Source organism: Podarcis cretensis (genome assembly GCF_951804945.1).
Source record: "Podarcis cretensis genome assembly, chromosome: Z".
Lineage (NCBI taxonomy): Eukaryota > Metazoa > Chordata > Lepidosauria > Squamata > Lacertidae > Podarcis > Podarcis cretensis.
Window position 1 is genome coordinate 27,868,462 of NC_137184.1, and position 27,686 is coordinate 27,896,147.

General features: G+C 40.6%; 1 protein-coding gene and 1 long non-coding RNA gene across 11 annotated transcripts in view; one reads left to right on the forward strand and one right to left on the reverse strand.

Moving 5' to 3' along the window:
• The window catches only part of LOC307207744, a 962,945-nt gene that overhangs the window by 855,129 nt on the left and 80,130 nt on the right, over positions 1–27,686 (reverse strand). The gene's annotated exons all lie outside the window — the stretch shown is intronic.
• The window catches only part of TENM1 (teneurin transmembrane protein 1), a 399,682-nt gene that overhangs the window by 311,936 nt on the left and 60,060 nt on the right, over positions 1–27,686 (forward strand). For all 10 annotated transcript variants that reach the window (XM_079961576.1, XM_079961584.1, XM_079961581.1 and 7 more), the window contains 2 exons: positions 8,201–8,433; positions 19,423–19,577. In XM_079961576.1, the coding sequence (XP_079817702.1) occupies positions 8,201–8,433; positions 19,423–19,577 (388 nt within the window). The remainder of the gene's footprint in view (positions 1–8,200; positions 8,434–19,422; positions 19,578–27,686) is intronic.

A 27,686-nucleotide genomic window follows, 5' to 3' on the forward strand; every position in this document is an offset into this window, starting at 1 on the left:
CCCCTTTCCCAATGACACATGACACACAACGGCATAGCAAGGTCAAGCGCAAAGCCCTAAAAGTAGGGAGAGGTGGGCGGGTGTTCCGAATGCATGCACCGAAAGAGGAAGCTCTGGGTCACGTGCATGGGTATAAATAGGTCCCTTGAACCGTTTGGATTGTGTCCCATTGGCCAGATTACACCCAGCTATGAGGGACATACCAATCGGATGTTGTGGCTGACCAATCGTACCCACCCACAACACAGGGTGTCGGTTTCCAGGTCTCACCGCAATACATGCCCTCTTTAAGGAAGGACCCGATTTGTCACAACTGGCTTAAATAAAGAGATGCATGGTGAACTGGAGATAACCTCTCTGAGGTAATTATGAGGGAAAGCTATTAAAATGCTATATACATAGTGTTACTGTAGCTTCTGAATTCATACCTAAATTAGAAGGATATATATGTATTTTGGAGTCTGGTAAATTCTGCCCTCACTCCTACCCCATCCAGGTAAGCTGCAGCAACACCTGTCTCAGGTGTGGCAGCTCTTTAACTAGGGATAGAAGAAGGCATCAGTCTCTGTTCCACCCCAAGTACATCACATGCAGTGCTATTTCTGTTCTGCTGCAGTTCGGCTTTGGGCAAAAACTACATTATTCATCTTAGCTGTCCATTGTGTCAGAAATGTATGTAATTAATTATATTATTATGCTTTATTATGTTATTTTTGTTCTGGATATGGGATGAATAAGCGAACATTGGTAATTCCCACTGAAAGTCTATGACATTCCTATATTTGACACTGCCCCACCACACAGCCTGCTATTGGGAGGAGTGTACAATTTTTGGACAACCAATGCAGCCATACCCGGCTGTCTTAATTGGCTTTCTGATAGGATTAATTTGATGGAATCAAGCTAGTAATTTCTAAGGTCATTAGTGATGCTGGGAGCAGGGGCTACAAGTGCATGGAATCTAAATGAGTGTATTTCAATGAATTAGTTTTAGAAGTTTCTTCCCTCCCCCCACAAAAAAATTAATGTCATGTACAGGGCACACAATTCTCCATTAAACAGACCTAATCATACTGCTTGTCTAACACCCTAATGAGAGGAGCTAATTCCTCTACCAACAAGAGCTACCTATTTTTGCATGATTTAGAGTGGAATCCTGTGACTTCTCTTGATCCCTCATTTTATTTCTGCTCCTTTTCCTTCAGAATCACTCTCTTATTGCTTTGCTCAGTTTTGTCTTCTTGGTCAAATAATGTGACCAATGTCTGCCCTGAACCAAACTAACTTGTAGTCAGCAACTATGAGGAAACTGTGTTGTCGATGGATGATAATAGATACATAGAATCATAGAATCATAGAATCATAGAGTTGGAAGAGACCACAAGGGCCATCGAGTCCAACCCCCTGCCAAGCAGGAAACACCATCAGAGCACTCCTGACATATGGTTGTCAAGCCTCTGCTTAAATACCTCCAAAGAAGGAGACTCCACCACACACCTTGGCAGCAAATTCCACTGTTGAACAGCTCTTACTGTCAGGAAGTTCTTCCTAATGTTTAGGTGGAATCTTTTTTCTTGTAGTTTGGAACCATTGCTCCGTGTCCGCTTCTCTGGAGCAGCAGAAAACAACCTTTCTCCCTCCTCTATGTGACATCCTTTTATATATTTGAACATGGCTATCATATCACCCCTTAACCTCCTCTTCTCCAGGCTAAACATGCCCAGCTCCCTTAGCCGTTCTTCATAAGGCATCGTTTCCAGACATTTGACCATTTTGGTTGCCCTCCTCTGGACACGTTCCAGTTTGTCAGTGTCCTTCTTGAACTGTGGTGCCCAGAACTGGACACAGTACTCCAGGTGAGGTCTGACCAGAGCAGAATACAGTGGCACTATTACTTCCCTTGATCTAGATGCAATACTCCTATTGATGCAGCCCAGAATTGCATTGGCTTTTTTAGCTGCCGCGTCACACTGTTGGCTCATGTCAAGTTTGTGGTCAACCAAGACTCCTAGATCCTTTTCACATGTACTGCTCTCAAGCCAGGGGTCACCCATCTTGTATTTGTGCCTCTCATTTTTTTTGCCCAAGTGCAATACTTTACATTTCTCCCTATTAAAATTCATCTTGTTTGTTTTGGCCCAGTTCTCTAATCTGTCAAGGTCGTTTTGAAGTGTGATCCTGTCCTCTGGGGTGTTAGCCACCCCTCCCAGTTTGGTGTCATCTGCAAATTTGATCAGGATGCCCTTGAGTCCATCATCCAAGTCGTTGATAAAGATGTTGAATAAGACCGGGCCCAAGACAGAACCCTGTGGCACCCCACTAGTCACTCTTCTCCAGGATGAAGAGGAACCATTGATGAGCACCCTTTGGGTTCGGTCAGTCAGCCAGTTACAAATCCACTGAGTGGTAGCATAGTCAAGTCCGCATTTTACCAGCTTCTTTACAAGAATATCATGGGGCACCTTGTCAAATGCCTTGCTGAAATCAAGGTAGGCTACATCCACTGCGTTCCCTTCATCTACCAGGCTTGTAATTCTGTCAAAAAACGAGATCAGGTTAGTCTGACACAACTTATTTTTCAGAAATCCATGCTGACTATTGGTGATCACAGTATTCCTTTCTAGGTGCTCACAAACTGTTTGCTTAATGATCTGCTCCAGAATCTTCCCTGGTATTGATGTCAGACTGACTGGGCGGTAATTATTTGGGTCCTCTCTTTTCCCCTTTTTGAAAATAGGGACAACATTTGCCCTCCTCCAGTCTGCCGGGACTTCGCCTGTTCTCCAGGAATTCTCAAAGATGACTGCCAGTGGTTCTGAGATCACATCTGCCAGTTCTTTTAATACTCTTGGATGCAGTTCATCTGGCCCTGGAGACTTGAATACATCTAAACTAGCCAAGTATTCTTGTACTATCTCCTTAGTTATTCTGGGCTGTGTTTCCTCTGCTGAATCATTTGCTCCAAATTCTTCAGGTCGGGCATTGTTTTCTTTATCGGAGAAGACTGAGGCAAAGAAGGCATTGAGGAGTTCAGCCCTTTCTGTGTCCCCTGTTTGCATTTCACCATCTTCTCCTCTGAGTGACCCCACTGTTTCTTTCTTCTTCCTTTTGCTACAAACATACCCATAAAAGCCTTTTTTGTTGCTTTTAACCTCTCTAGCAAGCCTGAGTTCATTCTGTGCTTTAGCTTTTCTGACTTCGTGTCTACACGTGCTGGCTATTTGTTTGAATTCCTCTTTGGTGGTTTCCCCCCTTTTCCATTTTTTGTACACATCCTTTTTAAATCTTAACTCAGTTAAAAGTTCTTTAGATAGCCACCCTGGCTTCTTTAGGCACCTTCCATGTTTCCGTCTCATTGGTATTGCCTGAAGTTGTGCTTTTACTATCTCCCTCTTAACAAACTTTGCAGCAACCATCTCTAATTAGCAAATTCTTAATTCCACATGCTTCTTCTAATAATTCTTCATTATGGAAGTTCAATATTCTACCTGACTGTCTATTAGAACTCCATTGACAACAGTATAAACTTACATATTGGCAAAAATGCGGGTGATATCATTGAAGAAGTTAAGCATCAATGTAAGCTCGTAAAAGTTATCACTCTTAACTTTCCTTTTTGGCTCTAGAATTAATCAGTAATATAGACAGGTATTACATAGATTTGACACAGGTATTGAACTAGAGTTGCCCACTTGGCAGAGAGACATAAAAAATGACATAAAACAGCAATTTGCCAAAGGTTTCACACTGTGGCAATTGCCACACCAGGCTTCATTTTATTAAAAGCAATTTAATTGCTTTCATTGCTCTCTGGAATGAAAGCTGAAAAGCATAACAATAGAACTGTTATGATATAGAATTAGGGGTGTAAGAGAATTCCATCAGAAATGGAAATGGGAGTGGAAGATGCCATAGTTTACATATTCAAGGTCAGAAATGGAATTCTGATCTCAGTTCCACAATACATTTCCAGAATTCTCATGTTTGAGGTCAGAAATGGAAATAATATGAACATACACCATCATTCAGTGTTGTTGTTTTTAGTCTGACAATGTTACATAAATAATCGAGCCATTTAATTTTCTGCATTTGCAAATTTTCCCTTTCATTGAAATGCAATGAGGTTCATTTAAGCCATAGAGGATAGCAAGAATAACACAGGTTTTAGTAAAGCTGAATTGCAGCAGAACAGAAGCAGGTTGGGATGGAAGTCACTGTCTCCTAATACCCTTATGCTGAATGTTGGTGATTAGAAGCATAAAATTAAAGACTAGATCAGGTATGGGGGACCTCAAGCCCGAGGGTCAAAGGTTGCTCTTATGGCCTGTCTCTGTATCATGCCTTTGCTCAAGGCAGAAACTTTTACTGACCCAGCTCCATGCCTTCATCCTTTAGTGCTTTTGAGTTACTGAACTATGATTATGCCTCTTGCTTGCCTCAATAGAGGAAGAAACATGAGGGGGTGGATGACCTCTGACTTTTGTGTTGCTGGAATATAGTCTATTGTGTAAAGGTGGTGAGAATGGAGCTAACAATAGAGATGGCAATATTAACTAGATTAATGTTTAACCAGAGGTGTATACTCACTGTGATCTCCTTTACTGTGCTGATTTCATATGACTGGTTACTTTAAGTGTTTTAAAAACATCAGCAGTTTACTTGTCTGCTCCTGTGTAATATTGTTGACTCATTATTGAGATAATGTGTGTAGTGCAGAATTGCATCAGAGAGCTCATATCTATAATGTATTTTGCCAACATATATTGGTGAAAGTCATCACCTATCAACTTCCACCTTCATCTGAGTGTTGGGTCCACATCTGGATTGTGGTGATTATAGATACAAGTAATTGAAATGCTCACCCCAGTCAACAACACAAAACATGGACATTGTGGAGGAAATTGTATTTGTACAGGTATAACTCTTTGTGACCCCATGGACCAGAGCATGCCAGGCACTTCAGTGGAGGACAGAAGTGCCTGGCACGCTCTGGTCCATAGGGTCATGAAGAGTTGGACACGACTAAACAACAACAACAACAACAACTTTTTTCAGGAGAACAAATCCTTGAATTATGGAGAAATTTAAAATGCAGATGGGAGAACAGCAATAGTAGATTGTGGGATGAGGTGGTGGTGCTCACCTGACCTCTGGTAGGTTGTGTTGCTGCTGTTACCAGGTGGTAAAGAGGGAGAGGCAAGGTAGTGCCTAGGTTAGTGTAATGCAAATGCACCTGTGGAAGCACCAAATGGATTCTGCCTGTGCATTTCCACCATGCTAACCTCACCAGTTCCTTGCCCCTTTCCTTCTGCCTCCCAGTAAGCAGTAGCAACATGACCAACTGGAGGTCTGTTTAGTACTCCCACCCCATTATACCATTCAATTATAGAGACCAGATTCCAACCAAGTTTTGAATTCTTACAAATGAAATCCTATTCAGATAAGTTTAAAAAATCAGCACTATCATGTGCAAAAACCAACAGGCATTAAAAATTGTGATTCCGTGCGAAGATGAGATGAAGCAAATTATATATTAACAAAATCTATAACAAAGATAAAGAACCTGTGGACCTCCAGATGTTATGGGAAAGCTCCAGTCACCCCCAGCCAGCTTGACTGGTGGTCAGGGATGATGGGAGTTGGAGTCCAGCAACATGTGGAGGGCCAAGGGTGGCAATCCCAATGTACAAGACATGACTAAAGTGTGAATGTGAGTGTAACAAGTAGCAAATTAAGTGATGAACTGGGCACAAAACCTATAGGTAAACACTTATATTGATTATTTCATAAATGTGGGAACATGAGTCCTCTTCAAATGTTAAGAAGTTGTTAAGTTGTAAGCTGACATTGCCACATTGAGTATCAAGGACTGAATGGAACTTGTAAGCATGTTTGCCTGAGATGAACTAATCTTCCTTAGATCATGAACCACTGATGGGATCACTTGGAAGGCACTAAGTTAGCAAAATTTGTATTATACTTGATATTTAAGTCCTTTGCAACACCCTCACTTGAGTAGCCTCAGTGTAACAGAAGCATGCTTGCACATGCCTGCATGCAAAGGATTACAGTATGCTGACACTGGGATTTGGCAGGAACACATAAATATGTTATCTATATAATTGACGTCGTTCTTAGTTGGGAATACTGTTGCAAAAGAACTTGTTCCAGCTGTTCTTGTTGGAAGCTCTTGCTGAGAAGAAAAAAAGCCAAGAAGCTTTCCTTAGGTCATGTACTAATCAAATATTTTTTTGAGGAAAAACAGCTGGAACTGGACGATTCCACTCCCCCAAGCTATTCAAAGACTTGAGAGCAATCCTACTATCTTCTTGAGATAATATATAAAGCTGCTAATCAGCAGAAAGCATCATTCAAGCACCCTGCTTGAGTACATGCTTCTTATTTGTTATTTGTTAATGATTGTTCTTTGAGTTGATTGCTTATTTCTCACACTCTCATTCCCCTGCAATTGAAAACTTTTGAATCAAGCCGATCCAGCTTTATCTGAACCACCACAAATCACTGTCATTATGCTTGCTTGCTTGCTTGTGTGCCCATCCACAAGGAGGGAGCCCAGTGATTACATCAGCCAGCCTAAAGGACCCTAACATTGCATGACAGTACATAACCCCAAATAAACTTCATAAAGTGGTTAATGGTCATAATTCTCCTTGTTGCAAGTGCATTAAAGAAACAGGGGGCCATTCCCAATAGCAGCTGATAACTGAATAAACAAAGAAATGTATTAGTAGAATTCCCAGATTAAATCTGAAACTTGGCGCTCTAAAAAATAAATATTATTTTTTTTATTTTGCATATAACAAAAACAGGAGTAAGAAGCTGCAATGGTTCTTATTCAAAATATTGGAGAAGACATAACAGTGTGTCCCCTAAAGTCAGGAGTAGGGAACTTCAGACCAAAGGGCCAAATGTGGCCTTCTAGACCTCTCTGTATGACTCTTGGGACTCTGCTCAGGCACCACACACCTCACTAGGCCATATCTCTTACTGCTTCTGCTCTGTGCCCTCATTGAGTGCTTTGTTCTGGCTGGAATATGTCATTGAACTGTGATAATAATACCTCTTGCTTGTGGGGATGGAGATTTCAGAAATATGGGTGGGTGTCAAAAACCTTTGACTTTTGGATGGGTAAAATATAGCCTACCAGCCAATAATTTGAGGCTTTCCCTTATCATAATGTATCAAGCAGCCCTGGAAAACATTTATATTAAAGGGTGAGATATAAATTCATAAGAAGGATGTGGTTTTATTTTATCATTGGTGCAACAACTGTGGAGTTCCCTCAGCAAGAAAGTTTACCTGGTCAAGATATTTTTTCCTTCTCCCAGTCATTCTTTGAAACATACTCGGAGTCCTGTAGTGATTTCATGCTCTTTATTGCAGCTTGTAAAACAGTGATTTGAATTGCCCCCCAAACCTCGGGCTTTTATATACATTATTTACACATTGAGTCCCGTCTGATTGGCTGATTCTGCTTCCCTCTTGGAGCCTGATTGGTCTTTTCCTGCAGGCCAATCAGTTGTTGCATTCTAGGATCCTATTTGCCTATTGTTCTAGGATCCAAGTTTAGTACATAACATTTTTATTTATTAATTTAGATTTGGCAGAAAGTAAAATATATTTTGAAGACTGTTACCAGAATTTCTTCTGAAGTTGTGGTGAATTTCTGGAAAGTGGGTTGTTGTTGTTGTTGTTGTTGTTGTTGTTGTTGTTGTTGTTATTATTATTATTTTCCAGCTGGCAATGCATTGAGTTTGAGATCATTGAGAATGTCTTGAAGAAGAACCATATCTTGGTGCAGGGATGGGCAATCTGTAGACTTCCAGATGTTGTTGAACTGCAGCATGCATCATCCCTCACCACTGGTCATAGTTTGTGGGACTGATGGGAGATGAAGTCCAGCAATGTCAGTTATATACAGAGGAGTACCACATGCTTTCTATCTATCCTTCCTGCAGGAGTCCTTTCACGCCAGTTGGCATACAGTGCCCTACAGTGTAGCAACTTTTCACTTCCATATAATATGTGGGTTTTATTTTGAATTGCAGCCCTTGATATAAAAATGATGACATAGGGCGGGGAGAGATGATTTGGTGTGAAAAGACATCCCAGAAGGTGGAGAGTTTGTTCTTACAGTAACTAATTATTGTTTTGTCTTTCTGCTTCCTTTTCTCAATAGCACAAGTCCAGCTCACAAGTACTACCTAGCCATGGACCCAGTGTCAGAATCCCTTTACTTGTCAGATACAAATACCAGAAGAGTTTACAAGGTGAAATCTCTCAGTGAAACCAAGGATTTGACCAAAAACTATGAGGTAGTGGCAGGAAAAGGTGACCAGTGCCTTCCATTTGACCAAAGTCACTGTGGAGATGGAGGACGGGCTTCCGAAGCATCACTTCACAGCCCCCGAGGTAGGAGAATGACAGAAGCTGAAAGAGTTGTCCTTGACTGCAGCATTGAAAACAGGGTTATTGTTGGGCTCTACCTCCCATAAGCCCCAGCCAACTTGTAGGTTCCTCATCCCTGAGAAACTTCCTTTCATTATGTGAAGCTCTTGAATGAAATGAGCCCTCGACAGCTGAGTGCAAGAAGTTACATTAAACTTTTTTTTCTTCATATCTCAGCACCTTCAATGCAAAGAATAATATATTTCATGTGTTTCAACTTGTCTGTTACAACCATTGCCAAGTTAGACCATTGAGTTTTGTTTTGCTCTGTGCACATTCCCTCAAAAGATAGTGAGACTTCTGAGTGTGCAGCAAGGGTGGGAAATTATAATTTTTTATTATTACTTATGAAATTTGTATTCTGCCCTATACCTGCAGGTCTCGGGGCAGTTTCACAACATAAAATCACAATATAAAATGACAAAATAATAATAAAAACAAAAACAGGAAAAACTCAATAATCCCCTCCCCAATAATCCCCAACACATTTTAAAAGGGCAGTGGATGTCAATCAGCCAAAGGCCTGGTTTTTGCTTGGCGCAAAATGATGGAGCCACTACAGAAAAGTCTCATTCTCATGTTGCCACCTTGCAGTCCTCTCAATGAAGAGCCACATGAAGAAGGCTTTCAGAAGATGATATCAGGGTAGGTTCATATGGGGAGGAAAGTGATCCTTGAAGACCACTCCCCCAGTTTCCATTTCCCATGACCATTGGTTGTGCTGGCGAGGAGTTAGAGGAGTTAGAGTCCAGCAACATCTGGAGGGCCACAGATTTGTCCCACATTTATTTCAACTATTCTCCATCAATTAATGAGAAAAGAAATGGCATTTGAAAATAATCAAAAGGAATGTAATTTTTTCAGTGATATTTCTGTGGATGGCATGCTGGGAGCACTGGCAGAGGAAGGGGGGTGCAGTAAGTGCGGCTCACCCCGGGTGTCATCTCTGAGGGGGGGGGTGAGATCGCCCCCCCCGTCCCCCTGGGACGCTTGCCCTGCCTCCATGGGTGACTAGCTCCACCCTGGGTGCACAGCATGCTCCACCCTGGGTGCACAGCTAGCTCTGCCTCTGGCTGGGAGGTTGTTGTGCTTAATCTTGTTTTTGATAAGGTGTCTGGGAAGTGTTTGCAAGTGTTTCTACAAATAATCTCATCCATGGCCTGCACTCTGCAGTCTTCCCAGGTGCCTGTGATTCAATTCTGTACCCATATGCTTGATGCATCAAAGACATACTGGATTTTTTATGAGTAAAACCTAGCCAATCATTTTAACAGGCATTATAAAGGTGTTCAGTTGCATAGGATGGTGGAGCTCATTAATGCGCAGTGTGGGTAATTTGGAATAGAAAGTACCCAGCAACTCATGGGAAGGTGCTTAAAACCTTGCAAGACTGAGGTCTAATGTAGTTGCTTCTGGCTTATTAGCCTTCTAGTGTACAGCAAATGCCTAATTAATAGCTGCAAGGGAAGGTTTGGTCCCGCCATCTAGCTCTGAAGTAATAAAGGAAAACTGTACATCAGTAGAAATTTGAAATTAATGGAGAGACAGTATAATGTCCATGACACATAAGAACCCTCATTTTAAAACCAGCTAGTAAGAGATTGCAATTATAGTCACTTTAATACATTTCTAATGATGGAAAATAAGTGTGAAATAAGCACAAATAAATGTTAATAATCAGGCCAGCAATTAATGCAGGAAATCAACTCTAAAGGAAGGTAAAATATATGGATGTAGATACTTTTTTCAAGAAAATGAGAATCAATGTATCACTGCTGACTGAAATTGATTATATCTAATTAAAAGACAATTATCTGCTCCGTCTTACTTACTTGCTTGGTGGAAATTTCTAACATGGAGGTTTCAGAATTGCCTGTGCAATTTCCAAAAACAATACTGTCATCATCTAAGTTACCTTGTAACCCTGAGCAACAAATCAGATAGTTATAATGATTTCCCCCAAGTAGCCTTGGACATTTGCAATATTTCAATAATGGAAAAATAAATATGTGGGCCTGTTTACTATTTGAATGGGATACGGTCCAAAAAATTCTCCATGAAACAGTGACAAGCAATAACCTTTGCTCATCTATGTAGACTGTGTAATAAAATCCATTACTAAAAACAAAACCCTTAAGGAAAGGTCTTGATAAAATCCAGACTACATGGAGTTGTTCACAAAGGAATAGGTGGGGTTGCTGCCCTGTTCTGAACAGAGACACACACCCTTGTAGGGACCAGGTGCATTACTCAGCTGTCCTGCTATGTTCCTGCTCTACACAACAAGCCACTTCATCTAACACTGTCAGTGCCTGCTAATGGAGGACAGATACCTTGCCACTGTCATCCATGCTTCGTAGATGATTTTAATGCAGTGTGCATGGGGCTGTCTTTGAAAATAATCTGGTAGATTCCACTAGTGCAGAACAAGACAGCCTCCCTCCTCTTAACAGGAGTAGACCAACATTAGTGTATATCATCCAATTCTTAGTTGTTGCACTGGCTGCCAGTTCATTTTGGGACACAATTCAAAGTGCTGGTTCCTCAAAACTATATAGAATGTTGTTATCGATTGGTTTCCCCACCCAGGTGATCCATGAACGCATTGGCAAAGGTTAACATTTACAAAAGTATTTAGAGGATCAAGCCAGTCATCATAATTGCATATTGTTTGTGAACCTTGTAATTTCAGTTTCTCACTAAGCATATGTATTTCCACCAAACAGGTTTTAAATGGCATATTTTCATGTTCTGCCTAGGTAATTCAAGTGCATGCAAAGTCATATTAGTTCTGTTTGGTCTTATGCTTCTTGTGTTCTTAGAGCAATAGTAACTTTTTATTTTTTTAAAAAAATAAGAGATTGCACACCTTTAAACTCCAAATCAGTTACCGGTACTTCTTATTTTAATTCTGTACCATGGCAGCCTATAAATAAGTAATTGCATAAAATTGCTTTAGTAATTCCTCAATGGTAGCTTTAATTGAAAGAGTCAAAGATATTTAGAATGGGTGGCATGCAAATTGTTAGAAATTGTTATGTGTTAGAACCATAAAATTAACCAATTGGATCCACTTTTTTCCTATTTAAAAGTTTTATGAGAAACTGCAAATTCTTTCTGAATACAACTGGCATGTTTTCTTTTTATCAGACGTCTCTGGGAGTTTATGAAGTTTTCTTGGGGAATTTTATTTTTTGCAAGTTGAATTAGAAATGTAAAATAACTAAAGTTATTTCAAGCAAATAGCTAAAGTTAATTCAGCTACAGTTGAATCAGAAATGTCATATTACTAAAATAGTACAAAAGAACCCCCTCCTTCTGAAAGGGAACTTTCCAAGAGGGAAAAGACATCAGGAAAAAATGAATGCAAATTCTCTAGCTACAGATTATGCCCATCAACTGCATATGTATGAATTCTTCCATTTACATATCTGTTTTCAAGATGTGTTTGAGGTTTATGGCTTCCTTATTGCATGATTGACAGTTCTATAGATAGTCTTTGCAGAGGTAAGCTCAGTGAGGCTTACTCCCACATAAGTGTGTACAGGATTACAAACCTAAGCTAGTTTCTCTCATAAAGAAAATGTGATGTCTTTGTCTAAGAGGCACATAGATGCACCCTGAGGCTTCTTCTATATGTGATAACGGACAGGATCACCCACTAAAAACTGGTGTGATGTAGTGGTTAGTGTTGGGAATCCCCACTCAGCTGTGAAGTTTATTGGGTACCTTTGTGCCAATCACTCTCTCTCAGCCTAACCTACCTCACAGGATTGTTGTGAAGACAGAATGTGGAGCCACCTTGGGGAAAAGAAGAAGAAGAGTTTGGATTTGATATCCCGCCTTTCACTCCCCTTCAGGAGTCTCAAAGCGGCTAACATTCTCCTTTTCCTTCCTCCCCCACAACAAACACTCTGTGAGGTGAGTGGGGCTGAGAGACTTCAGAGAAGTGTGACTGGCCCAAGGTCACCCAGCAGCTGCATGTGGAGGAGCGGAGACGCGAACCCGGTTCCCCAGATTACGAGACTACCACTCTTAACCACTACACCACACTGGCTCTCAAAAAGGAGGGATATAAAGGCAATAATAAATAAATACCAGTTGTTGGGGTCAAATAACAGGGCAGTATGATTCAAGAAGGCTTGGAGTGCTAACGGAGTTGTTTTTTCTCTAAGAAGATCCCAGGTTCAGATCTGGGCACAGCTATAACATTGTGATTTGTTTATTTATTTCATATAATTTATATACTCCTATTTCCCTCCCAGAACTACAATTCCCACAATGATTTAAAAATAAATCTCTCTTCACATTCTAAGAAGAATGTGTTCAAAAAGAAAGAGAAGACTGAGAACATCTCTTGCTGTATGTTCTTCATAACTTATCAGTCCATTGGTCCATCTAGTTTAGCCTTGTCTGCTCCAAGGGGCAGCAAATGTGGTGCTCTTCATATATACCCATAGTTGGACTACAACTCCCATGATTCTTGGCCATTAACCATACTGGTTGGACTGATAGGAACTGTAGTACAAAATAAATAAATCTAGAGGGCACCATTTTGGGTACCCCTAGTTTATGATCACTGACTGCAGCTCTCTGGGGTTTCAGATAGGAGTCTCTCCCAGCCATGCCTAGAAATGCCAGGGATTAGAACCAAACTAGATGTAACATTGATGGGGTTTTAAGTGATTTAAGATTTTTGTTTTTAATTCAAATAGCTGCCATGGAAAAGAGGAAACAGGATTAAGACTGTGATATGCCAGGATATGGGTTAATCCTTTCTCTTCTTCCACCATGGCCCTAATGATGCTCACACCTGGAAATTCATTCATTTATTTATGATTATGATTATATTTCACCTTTTCCCCAACGAGGTCAAGGAAGCATGCATGGTTTGCCTCCCCCACCCCCGCCTTTATCTTCACAACAACCTGGAGAGGTAGGTTAGGCTAAGAGATAGTGATGCAGAAAACTCACCCTCTGAGCTTCATGTCTGAATGGTGATTTGAACCCAAGAGTCTAACTGTTTTAGTTCCGGGTGGGCTTACTCACAATTACCATCTTGCCTCGTTTAACCCTCATAATAGGGGAGGAGCAATATTGATTACCATGTCAATTGTATAAATTGTAACAATTCCACTAGTGCGTGAGAACACAAAAAGGGGGGGGGGGACACTGTAGATAGCTTTAGGCTGCAATCTATAAAACAATTCAACAGTTGGGTCTGTTCTATTGACTTGAATGGTGCAATGTTAGCTTTAGGCAACCGTGCTACATTAAGTAGCTTATAGATTGTAGGCACATTTCTAAACCTTAAAATACCACCAGACATAACACCAATATGTGCTTTCCTTCCACATTTTCCTTATGTTAATATGAAGCTGACAGCAAGTAAACCATTAGATTCTTACATACGGGTAGAGAGGGAAGTGGGGAAGACACCATAGCACAACCTTCACCAACCCTAGAGGGAAGGGCTGTAGCTCAGTCATAGAGCATCTGTTTTACATGCGGCAGGGCCCTATATTAAATTCCTGGCATCTCGAGGTAGAACTGGAAATGTCCTCTGTCTGAAACCCTGCTGAGCGATTGCCAACCAGTGTAGACAGCACATTGAACTATATAGGTTAACTCAATATAAAACAGCTTATTACTTTTCCTCCGGATGTTTTGAGCAGTGGAAGGGGGTTGAAGTTCAAAAACATTTGGAGGGCACCAGATTGGCAAAAGCAACACAGCATCTGAAGTGGACAGACTTCTTCCCCTACCCCAACCCCCCAAAATCACTACACCAATATGTTCAGAGAAACATTCTCCATCTGTAGGTGTTTACTTTTGTTTAAGAGTTCGGTATTTCAAAAATATGTTTAATCGCTTGTTTCCTTCTCATGGATCCATTAATTTCTTCTTTTTAAATCACTTGACTGTAATTGCTTATTCCAAGCTACTTTGAGGCCCTCTGGTTGAGAATGAGTCCCAGATCTGCTAAGCAAATGAGTAAAGCTAGTTTAAACTTTTGTTTATAACCCATCACATGCAGGCGTTAACTGAGTCTGTAGAGATAATGTAGAGAGCTGCCATATGCTGGATCAAACCATTAGTTCATCTGGTTCTGGACTATCTACTGTGACAGGCAGTGCTGTTTTTCTAGACAAAGAGGTGCTGGAACTCACCATGAACACCCCCCTCATTCTCTTATAATGGCAATGGCACCCACCTAAGAGGTGATGGGTCTGAGTTCCAGTGAGTTCCATCTGGAAAAAAGCCCCGGTGAGAGGCACTGGATAGTCATGGTTTCTAGCAAGAGCCTTTCCCTCTTCTACCTGGAGATGCTAAGGATTGAACCTGAGACCACCTGCATGTCATGCAGCTGCCAATGTCAACATACACTATGTAGCCAAATCCAAGCACAATCAACAGACAGAACTAGAAAACATAATTAAGGGTGGGGAAACTACAGGGGAACTCCCAAAGTAGGTCAATGATGACTTGAGCATGCTTAGTGCCAATGAAATGCTAACTGACTGCCAGAGGGCAGGAAACTAATGGGGGTGGGGTGGAACATAGTATCCTGAATTACTACAGACTGAATGACTGCAATGCCCTCTGTGTGGGCATTGGTCCAGAAGTTGCAGCTAGTGCAAAAGGTAGCAGCTTTATTGCTCACTGGGGCAGAATATTGTCATCATGTTATGCTGCTGCTGGAAGAATTACACTGCCTACCAGTTAGCTACCAGGCTAAGTTCAAGGTACAGATACTGGTGTAAAAAGCCTTATTTGGCTTGGGACCAGGATTCCTAAAAGATCATCTAAACCATGGGTTGGCAAACTAAGGCCCGGGGGCCGGATCCAGCCCAATCGCCTTCTAAATCCGGCCCGCGGTTTGGGAATCAGCGTGTTTTTACATGAGTAGAATGTGTCCTTTTATTTAAAATGCATCTCTGGGTTATTTGTGGGGCATAGGAATTCGTCCATTTCCCTCCCCCTCCCCCACCCCAAAAAAAGGTCTGAGGGACAGTGGACCGGCCCCCTACTGAAAAAGTCTGCTGACCCCTGAACCTTTCTGTACTCGGCTGATTACTGAGCTCTGCAGAAGAGGACCTCCTGGAAATATCATCTCATCAGGAGGTCTGTTCCATACAATGCAGGCATCAGGCTTCCAGGGCTCAGCCACACTTTCACTTGACCCATATTTTGATTGTAGTATGTACTGATTAATTTCCCTGGGTCCAATACCTTGTTTAGTTGTTCTGCGACTGTGTCTTGTGAAGATCAGATCTTACCCACTGAACTGGATCTTGCCAGATATGCAGATTTTCCTTAACTGAGCTTCAATTCTGTGGATAAGATTGGGTTTTTGCAAGGCACAACTGCGGAACAATATAGTTTATATTGTTAAATCACTTTGGGGTGTTTCATGGGAAGTGAAATCGATTCATAAATTAGTAAATGGGCATGACTGTCTGGCCAGAGTCTGAACAGAAATCCTCCACACTGCCAGCATTTTGGTGCAGATCTCACTTGTTTTTACTACCTTTGGGCATTGAGTACTTCTAATACTCAAGAAAAAGGATTTTGAACAAAGAGTACTATCTAATAGAGCAATAATTTTAAGATCATCCTTTTCATATACTTTTGGCTATATAAAAATGGCCAGTGTAGATCTTCATATTGAGTTAATCTTACCTTACCTAAGCTCAGACAAGCCTTTATGGCTATCTCCTTTCAGACTATGCTATTGGTGTGATTGATTGCCAATATCCTCAGACTCAGTATAGATGCCTTTGTGGAACTGCTGAGATAGGTTACATATTGTTTTTTCTTTGTACTTGGAACCCCACTTTAAGTTTCTGGATATCTTTTTATTGTGGTTATACTCCAAAAGGTATAAGCTAAGAGATACTGTTATCTATTGTTAGATAGTGCCTTTTGTGGCCGTGTGTGTGTGTGTGTGTGTGTGTGTGTGTGTGTGTGTGACTTATAAGTTGTCTCCTTTTGCACGGTTGCAAAGATCCTTGCAAAGGTGCTTTCAAGGATAGCTATAAATTGTCATGGCGATACCCTGATTTCATTATAATTTTATTAATCATTCGATTTTTATCGCTTGTTTTTCTTGCCCCTTGTTCCATTGTTTAACCTTTATCTTTGATTCTGCCTTTCATTTACAGTTTTATATACAATTTTATAGTATTTTCAGTATAGTTAAACAATCAATCTGTGAGTGCTTAGAAAAAGATGCTGTGATTACTAATTTTGGGCCTGCGGACCACAATAAAGGGTGTGTGTGTGTGTGTGTATGTGTGTTTACTAAGACCCAGCATGGGTTTCTTAAAGACAAGTCATGACAGAGGAGTGTAAAGAACACCACAAACACAGATTAAAGTAGAGCATGCACAGAGTGATTCAGAATAAAACATCAACTCAAAATACAATACAATACAAAGATATAAGGTAAATCTAGAGTTCTGTTCATACACCTATCAATTGTCACCTAAGATGGGCAATAATGGATTCTATCATATGGTGCTATCAACTTCTTTGTCTGTGAGAAAGTTGCTTGGTAGTTACATGTCTCCCTACTTTGCTGTCATAGTCTTTTTTAAAAACCATCATATCATAAACAGAATGTCATAAACATAATGTCATTTGTGCTTTTATGTGTTTTAAAGTTCCTCTGCCCTCTTTAAACACTTCTGATGTCTGATTCAATATCCTTTCATTGTCTATTTTAATGGAGTTTGGAGAAAATGATTGCCAGATCTTTTATAGATTTCCAGCCCATGAGAAGTTTATTGATCCATTCGCCATCCCCATAATGCCACTCCCCATTTCTCAATAAAATGTCAATCCATCAGTTGTTGCTTGTTATACTCCACATTTGCTTGAATCACTCCCGTGGGCACTACTGTCTTTTCTCCTATGTACATTTTTGTGTGTGTTGACTTCCTCTGTTTTGATATATGAAAAATTTTCTTTGTACTCTATGCATGAGATGACAGACAAAGCAAGCCCAGTGCCCAGTTCATTTCTGCTCCTGTTACCTATTTCTAGGATTCCTACTCTGTTTCCATGGTCTGAATTACTACTATCCATCAAGGAAACAAACATTGGGGTTTATCTTTCTGTGGTATAATATCTATGTCAGGAACAGGGAACCCATTGTACTCCAGATATTGTTGAACTTCAATTCCTATGAACCCTAGCTGGCATGACTGATGGTGAGAGATTATGCGAGTTGGAGTTCAACAGGTCCTCCATCCCAGATCTTTGCCAAGGTTTGGACCTTTCTGATTTCTTACAGGCTAACACCACCTTGAATATACCACTTTTTATTGCACCCTCTGAAACATCAATCTTTAAACCAGCTCTCAGGAAGGCAGGAATCCTTTTTCACATCCTGAGTGGCTTATCATTTTTCTGCAGAACTTGTGTTCATTATTGTTTCTTTTCTAGCCCTCCTTTGGCCTTCCACTACATCCCTTGCTGCAGTCTCAATTGTCATTCCAATTTTTTGCATTATGGAAGGGGGGCTTCCTTCAGTTTTGAAGTGTTCTCCATATACTTTTTACTGTGAAGTCCACATCCACATTTTTTTTGTCTGTTTGTACATTATTAACCCAATCTGTGCAATGCAATCCCATGCATGTTTGCTCAGAACTTAAATGAAAGTGTGCAGAGCAAATATGGGTAACCAATGGCTATCTAGATGGTGCTGGACTTCAGCTCCCATCTGCCCTAGCGAACATGGTTGGTGGCAAGGGATGATAGGAGCTGTAGTCTCACAATATCTGGAGGGCCACAGGTTCCCCCATTTCCAGAATATAGCTTAAAGTCACATTCCAAAAGCTGTGTGTGTGTGCATGTATTTTATTCTATAAAAAACATTGCAGTCACTGAAGAAACATGCTATCAAGGTGGACCTGCTTGTAGAACCTGAATTCTTCTACTATAACTACAGGTTTTGGGAGTAGATTTCTGCATCAAAGGAACTAAATAAAATTTAGAATATAGAGATTATAAGGAACTATAGTGATAATTATGCTTCTACATGTGAAAAGAGTCATTGCTGCATGCAGAAGGTTCTATGTTCAGTCACTGACAACACCAGGTAGAGCTGGGGAAAACCTCTTATCAGAAATCCTGGAAAGCTGCTATGGGTCAGTATATACAGCACTGAATGAGATGGGCTAATGGTCTAACTCAGTATAAGTCAGTTTCCTTTGCTCCTCTGTTCCTACCCATCTGGCTAAGGTAGTTTGATGTTTGCTGGCTTAATCTTTCTGCCCTGTCTTCAACATACTGCTCGCCACCACTGTATCTTTTTTCTTACTTCATATACAAATAATAAACAGGTTTTTACAGTTCTTAAAATAGTTTGTAGGTGTACTTGTAAGCTAGTTCAAGCTGTAAGAGAGGCAAGATAGAAATATTTAAGTAGATAGGTAGATTGATATATGAAATATTGTTTATTATCATCACCTGGCAAATTCAGTTTAAATCCAACCACTGATTTTCAGGCTGCAGTTTGTGTTTTCATAAATCTCATTGCTTTCAGCTATTTTTTCCCCACGGTTTCTTCATTCTTTATGAGAGTAAAGCATGTTCACAAAAGCGCAGAATAATCACTGTGCTTTCAGAGGGTTTTTTCCCAGATGTTTTCATGAATTTGAACACACATAAAAAGACAAATAAAATGGGGGGATATTATCAAATCAACCCAGAAAAAGCCAATAGAATGAAACAAAGTCAGCATGTATAGCAGAACTGGGGAAACCTATGCTCTCCAGGTGTTTTTTGTTGAACCACAACTCCCATAATCCCTGGCCACTGGCCATATTGGCTGGGGCTAATGAGAGTCCAGCAGCAGCTGGAGAGCCACTGGCTCCCCGACCACTGATTTATAGTTCTGGTCCCTGGTAGTTTTCCTGCTTAATCTCCTTTCCTCTTCCCCAATAGGTATTACTGTAGATAAGCACGGCTTCATCTACTTTGTTGATGGCACCATGATTCGGAAGATTGATGGAAATGATGTGATCACAACATTAATAGGCTCAAATGGTCTCACGTCAACCCAGCCACTGAGCTGTGATGCTGGAATGGACATCACTCAGGTAGACACTAATCGTTTTTATATGTTGCAGCTGTTCCACATGGAAACAAATTTCCTTTGGTCTGCTGAAATTACATGTGTTAAGGACAGCATTTGAATAAGCATGGTGGTTTTAATCAACTTTCTCTAGGTTGTGCAGCAGCAGCCTGTAAAACTTACTTTGAGATCATCAGTATAATGGAATTGTGGGCTCATCCAGCCTTCTGCCTGTCTTGCCGCTTTCCCCTAAGAAAACTCCATCTTTACTGCTGAATCGCAGCAAACGTCAATTGGGTTTTCCATGGATTGACATATGTTCCGATTCAGTGCTAAAGAGTTTTTTTCGCCAAGGAAAGCAGTAGAGCAAATGGAAAACTACTTAGACCCATGCTTTCTAGGCACAGGGCAAGTGGGGCAAGTGTGGACAAAACCTAAGCTGAGCAAATAAGATTTTGCTTTTGTATGTGTCTGCAATTGTTTATGTATTTATTTACTTATGGCTCATAGAATACAATGCTATGTTAAAAATGCTGTGTTTGCAAAAATCTGTTTCAAGATTGCCTCTAGTGTGACACTGCTATCCGCTGTCTCAGAACATCTGGCATGCACACATAGAGATAATATTCTTAATGAAGGATACTGCCTTGCCATTAGATGGAGGGAAATAACTCTTAAATCTCAAGAGTTGTAGCCCTTTGGTTCATTTCCTCTTGGGCTTTGAGAGATCCAAAATGCATCCACCTCCCCCCCCCCCCATTTATGTTTAAAAACCAAATAAACTCAGGCGCACTAAACAGCCTCTTAATAAATGAAACTTTATAGAAACATTACAGAAAGCATAATGGTCAGTCAGCTGTTGCCATTGAATAAAAGGAATGGCTAGAGCCGTGCTATTGCATGGTAGCTATGAAGTATTTAAACTAGCAGAGTTAATGAGACCCTCGTGTGGCATTAAAATGGCCTTTTTATTTTAAGACAAATAGTCAGCTCAGGTTTGCAGCCCAGCTAACTGTGCCGAAAAGCCAAACTAAACGTTACAGCGGCAGCCCACACTTTGGAACGCAGTTTACGCCCAGCAGCTATAAATTGGCAGGGAAGTGAGCGGGATCCAAGCAGAGAAAGAAGAGGTAGGAGTATAGGGGACTGCCTTAAAGCAAGTCAAGCCATTATTTATTAATTATTTCAACTCGCAATTAATTCCAGATGGCTGCAGCTGCAACACTAAAAGCCCAGTTTTTAGGACAAATTAAGCACATCAATAGGGTAAGCAGTTATTTCAGGAGTGACACATATAAGGAGTGCAGTTGCTGGGCAAGGACATGTGGAGTGAGGTGGTCCTTTAGGTAATCTGGTCCCACCTTGCTAGGGGCTTTAAATGCTAAAAATAAGACAGTGAACAGCACCTAGGAGCATCATGGCAGGCAGTGCAGCCCCCTCGACTTAGTCCATCTAGTACCTTTACCTTATATTTTTAGCATGGTTACACTGAGGATGGGGCACCTCCAACCATTGGGCCAAAATAGGCCCACCAGGAGTCTTAATTGGGCCCACAAGACTTCTTTCCTCAGCCAAAACAATCTGCCTACACCGTTTTTGTAGGCCAAATTAGGATTCCTAGTGGGCTTAATTTGTGTGTGGCAGTAAAGCTACAGCTGCAAAGGAACAATCAGAAGCCTTAGAACACACTCCCAGTTATTGTTGTGCAAGCAAGACTTACATTTGGCACCTTTTATACTTGGCACCAGATGCAAGTCCCCCTGGTATTGGTTCCACTCAGGAGCTCCTGAGCTGAGCTGCTGAGTAGCTGGTCTCTGTTGAAAGCAATGCTTTCATTTAAATTCAGCGCTGACTGCAAGCCCATCTTTTGGCAGGGGTATTTGCCGTCATGGCTTGAATACAACACTTAATGCTCCTGATTCTTCCTTTGACATTGAATCACTGACATCATAAGCTGCTTGAAATGTTAAAATGTTCCATCTCATTTGACATCCGTTCCATGTGAAATTGACATGGGCTGAATTTAAACCAGTTCACAATGGCGTAGTGCCAGATTTTGAAGTGCAGGGAGCTCATCAGGATAGTCCCTGGAGATTATGATGATTAAGATTTCTTACCCGCATTTCATCCCAGGGAGAGGTACAACAATTAAAAAATGAGATATTAAAATTAGATAAAACGAATTACAATCTGAAGGAATGGCTAGACAAAATATGGGACATGGGAACAACTGTAGAGGGGCAAGGGCCTTCAGTCTCAGCAACTGATCCATGGGACAAGGGTCCCTGTACTTATTAGGCCTGACACACTGCCAAGCTTGTGCAGATCCTGTTCTTGCTGAAAAAAAGAGTTAACTCCAACATGCACAATGTGATTCACTGCTGGCTTGCTCCTGTCAATAGAGCTCAAGCTCTGTTATTTCCAGCAATGATCCAGAGGCCTTATAAAGTGGGCATTTGCAAATTCCAACACACACCGTTTCAGCAACCACCAACTAGTGAAAGAAGAGAACATGGGCCATACTAGTTACTGTAATGACTTTCTTTATTGTATGTGAAACATATCTTGATGCTTTGTGCTTCATTGGCAGACATAACAAAGGTTCCGGGGTGGAGGATTCTTTTCTGACAGACCCCACCCCCATAGTGCAATTTCCAAGCCATTCACTGCCCTGGTTGCCTCTAGTGGGTCAACGTCCTTCTTGAAATGGAATGCCCAGTATTGGACAAAGCGCTTCCACTGTGGCCTATTAGCACAGAACAGAACTGAATTGTTGCTTCATATGGTCTGGTAACAGGGCCTTTTTTCAGCAGGAACTTGAAAAAGAGAACTGTTTGGAGATGGTGTTTCTGATAATATAGCTTAAAAATGTGTTCACTTTTTAAATAGTCACAGCACACTACTGATTCATGTTCAGCTTTCTATCCTCTGGGACACCTATATCCTTTTCCACATGAACTGCGTTTTTAATGGAGACTTTTGCCTTGGCATTAGTCCAGCAGGTGCTAGTTGTTGTCATAACTTTTCAAACTTACTGAAGCAACTTTAATTGCTATGGAATGCATGCAATCAGACTCACATTTTGCTTGTGTATGATTTAAAAATATCTGACATGCTGATGTACGAGAAGAAAAGTTTAATCAGTGTTAATTTGCAATCCAGTCAAATTATTCTGTCACCCAGTGGGAAGCTCTGATCAAAGAGGTGTGTGGCCTAGGCTACAGGTTGTTTGGAAATGGTAGCATTCAACAGATTTTTGTTCTTTTATAGCTTGGATGGGGAGCCTGTGGCCCTCCCAGGGTTGCTGGACAACAACGCCGTCATCCCTGATCACTGGTCATGCTGGCTCGGGCAGATGGGAGATGGGAGTCTAGCAACATCTGGAGGACCACAGCTTTCCCATCTGTGATTTATTGTTCTGATCTCTGTTAGTTTCCCCAAGAGAACCAGACTCTTACCTGCCTGTCAAATAAATTGATTCATTTCTGCACTAAATAATGAGCTGCTGATAAACTGTTAGCCTCGCTCCATCTTTAATGTTCATGTTATAATGTTTAGTGTGTACCCTTCAACTAAGAACATTGGTTTTAAGCAAATTGTCAGAAGAATATTTTTCATTTCCATTTGCTTCCCCAGCTGGGTCCCACCTCCCTCTTCCCTTCCACGAAGCCCTGGCAATTTCAAATGCGCCTTAAGCTCTTACATTTGACTTGCAAACAATTATTGCAGTTTTCTTTATCTAGTGCTGTTACAAAACAATCAGTTTTAGGACAAGGATATTTATTTATTTATAACTAAAATTGTCTTTTTTCAGAGAGCAGGCTCAAGCCACCATAAAGTCTAATAGCTTTACTATGGCATAGGTTTCCATGATAGAGAATGATTAAAAAAACAGGATTAATTTTTTTTAATCACAGCAACAATTTTGCCCACCCACCATCCCAAAATCTATTGACATTTTTTTCCTCCTGGAAGGAAAATTATTTAACACATGACATTTGTGTCAATAAAGAATAAAACTTAGTAGAGGATTTATCCTGATGGAACAGTGAAGCAGATCTTATCACCCAATCCTTTAGGTATCCCTAGCTGTGACACAGTGTGTAATCAATTGCGAAAGATAAACCTGTATCCTCTGCGTCTCAAGCAACAAGCACAGTGAGCTCAGCCTCCTAAGTTGCAATTCCTTGCTCTCCTTCCACCAGCAGGTGAAGAATTTTGTATTCTAGCAGGCTTTTTTTTAAAATCAGAGGGCCCTTAATAGTGTTTTGTGTTTTTAAAAACTATCTGCATTTTAATAGATATGCTTTTATATTGCACTAATTCCATAGATAGTTTGATTATTATTTTTATATGGCTTTAGCTAGGTGTGTTTTAGCTGTAATTTTTGTGCGCTGCCTTAGGTCCTGGTTCTGGGGGAAAGGTGGAATAGAAATAAACTAAAATTTCCGTTTCTTGAATAAGTTTGCAGGCAGATGAGAGCCACCTAAAGGTGAGCCAATGCCACTACCTGCCTGGCAGGTCAAATGTTATTTGGATTCCACACAGATAAACCATTCCCAGTAATGCCCCCTTCCCATTTTCCTTCTGCCCAACCAGTATATCAGGGTACATTTACATTAACACTAAGGTGGGGGTTCATTGATAGAGGTGCCCCTACATTAGGGAAGCCTCGAGTGTGTTCAAAGCATGTTGTACATAGGTTATATGCATATTTTGACAGCTGGGTGGGGCCACCTAGCTGTCAATCAACTGATCTCACTATGGTGTCAAGTGGCATGGCAAGCTGTGCTTTGAGTGTCAAGCCCCACTTTTGGTAGATATCAGATGCACTACTAATTGTTGCTTGCATCAAGCTCCTACAAAGGAAGATGCGCATGGACATTTTTCCTTTGCAGGAGTGGCTCAAATGTTGCCAGCTTGAATTCAGGTCAGCATTGCAAAGGATCTAGTCTACAAGGTCTTGCTATAATTACTGATTTTTGGCCATGCAGTGCAACAGAAGAAATCACCAAAATCAAGAGACGTTGTGTGTGTGTTTTACTCAAAGGAAGAAGCAGGAATGCATTTGGGAGTACATTCCCAATTCTTCTTCATTTTAGCTGAGGCTTGAAGATTCCTGTAGCTGATGTTAAATATGAAGTCAGGTGCATGAAAAGTATGTGTGTTTTGCCCCAAACTGCCTGGCAGGCTAGCCTCTGGAGTTCCCAGAAGGTTGAGGTTTCCTACTTCTTCATTAAATGTTGCTAGGAAAAGGACGACTTTTTTTAGCCAGAACTTGCCGGAACTCAGTTCCAGCATCTCTCGGGTGGACCGTTCTAAGAGAACAAGGGAAGCATTTGTAGTGAGTTGCAGCACCTCTTTTTCTAGAAAAATGGCACTGGGGAGGACAGTACATGAGGCTGTTATTTTTAGTGACAACCACACATCGGGAGACTTCACTGTGGCAATGGAGACGAGCCACGGCTCTACACTAAAGTGGATGCTCTGTATACAAAAAAATAAAATAAAAAAATCTCAGGTTCAATCCCAGGCCTCTCTAGGCAGGGTTTCAGAAAGGCTCCTGTCTGCAACTGTGGAGTGCTACTGTAAGTCACTGTTGTCAGTACAGATGTAGAGCAATTGTTCTGACCTGGTATATGACAGTTCCCAATGTTCCGTTGAATTTGCAGTCTTAGTTCTTTGCCCCAACCTGAAAGCTTACTTGCCAGCACAGCTTTTATTATCAGACCATTAGTGTAATAATCAACAGAAATCATTTTCATGGTTGTCTAAATAAAGGGTCGCCGTTGTAAGAGAGCAGGAAATAAAGCTGGAACATGGTTCCTAAAATGGGAACATGCTATACCAGTTGCTGATCGATTCCTCTAAAGCCATTTTCAAAAAACAAACAAACACATGCTACTGTTGTTCAAGCCTTCCAATTGCTTTATGGTAAGCCAAGGGGCGGTTTTAAGCTCTCCATATGCTGCCAGAACAAAACTTACAGTGCTAAAAACTTTCAAAAGGCTGTTTTGTTAAGGGGGAAACTCAGTGCTCCCATCCTTAATTATTTCTACATATGAAAATATTCCTTGCTTTTATGTATGGGTCTGAATTATGGATGCTTGTGATTGATTGATTGATTGATTGATTGATTGATTGATTGATTTCTGTACCACTTAATATATTAAAAAAATATTGTGAAGTGGTGTGCAGAAAACCGAAGCAGCAGACAACTTAAACAAAATATTACAAAAAATACACAGTTACATATAAAAAATGTTGCATAGACACAGTGTTACTAGTATATATAAATAAATATCCATTCATTTTCCTTCTGACACATCCCCCCTTTCAGCCTCTGAGTTCTCACCCAGGGTTCAAACACACTCTCAGTTCATACACAAAAGTCTCACAACAAGAAGAATTCTTGCAAACAGCAGACATCACCCTAGTCTGCCACTCCTGACTTGCTTTTTATCATAATTTATTGTATTTAAACTGTGTAAAATATGTAGGTGACAGCTACCTAAGGACATTTGTTATTAGCTTTTGTGTTGCCAGGCTTATGAACCTCCTAGGAAGAAATAGTTGTTCCCACTTATTGCTATATTAGTAGAAGAATCTGACCTAGGTAAACTCACTACTTAAACTCTTCAGGTAATTAAAAACTGTGGTTTTGTTTTTCACTCGTATTGATCTGTCTCATGTAGTACTGTACTGAAAATCCACCCACTCACCCCAGGTTGTTGTTGTTTTACAATTCTGCATTAATGATAAAAGATATTGTATTTGAATCTTACTAAAGAGACAGAGTGATATGTGAAATTATTGTGGGTGGAGTGCAGAATTTATGCCATGGTTATTTACTTTTGAGGTAGCTGTGGATATTTGTGAGTGTCCTTTCTTGATTCTACAAATTATTTCACCGGTGGGTCTGCAGTCTTTAGAATTCCTGCATTCCCACACTTCAACTAAAAGCCAGGGGGAGACATCGTGAGGTGACCTCTCCCATGGAGCTATCTTCAGAGCAGGAAGCGTGGATAGCTGGGAAGGCTGCAGAGTGCTGAAGAAATATTAGCCAGAAAGAAAAATGGAAATATCACCTTTGACCACCTCTCAACAGGGGTGTGAGCTCAAAAGCCCACACTCACTGAAATTCTAAAGAACTTCTCGAGTGATGTGAGGATGAGACAGATAAATGCAAGCTTTTTTACAGAGTTAAAAGGAAGGGGGAGAGCCTTAAAAAATTGGAGGACAGATTTCATCACAGCAGTAGTCTCACAGATTTAAGCACCAAGGAGACATCAGGAATCTTGTTCAAACAATTTGCATAATAGTAATTGATATCATGTGCTTGGGCCTGCATTCGCCTTCCTGATTTGCCTGGAGAGTCTTAATGGTAGTATGAGCACTTTTATGATACCATATTCATTTCTTTATAATATTCTTCCATTGCTTTTTTAAAAAATGAGTTAATCCTATATAAAAGAAAGTTTACTTTGGGGAAGAGGTACTTAGCTTGGTTGACATTTTGCCTGGAAAAAAATATTGACTGTGCATCAGCCAGTTTCCCCCCTTCCTCTTATCTCCAGTTGATCTTATGGAATAAATTATCATAATGCGTGCTGCAATAGATCCTTGTTTGTTGTTAATGTGATGCCAAGAAAATACATTGTGTTTGTTGCCTCCTGACATTATAATTAAACATAGATTTGGCCTTTTTTATTTTGTTTTGCTTCTATCTCTAAATTTAGAGTAAGGATTATTGTTTCTTCATTGAGCAAATAACCAAGAGATGGGGAATTTGAGGCCTTCTGTGTGTTGTTGGACTCCAGCTCCCATCAGCCCCAGTTAGCATAGCCAATGATGATGGGAGTTGGAATCCAGCAACATAGGAAGGGCCACCGGTGCCACATCCACGAGTTAACCATATATTTTTCATTGGTTATATGAACGTCATGAATAAAATTAGCCCTGAGTTGCTGAATGTATACTGAACATTTTTTTGCATATGTTAATGTCTTCTATTAGAGGCAGAACATATTTCATCCATTTGACCTTGTCCATTCAGACTGTGTATACCATAGGAACACAGCCTTACACCAATTCAGACTATTGAACTACTTAACTCAGCAATGCCTTCACTAAC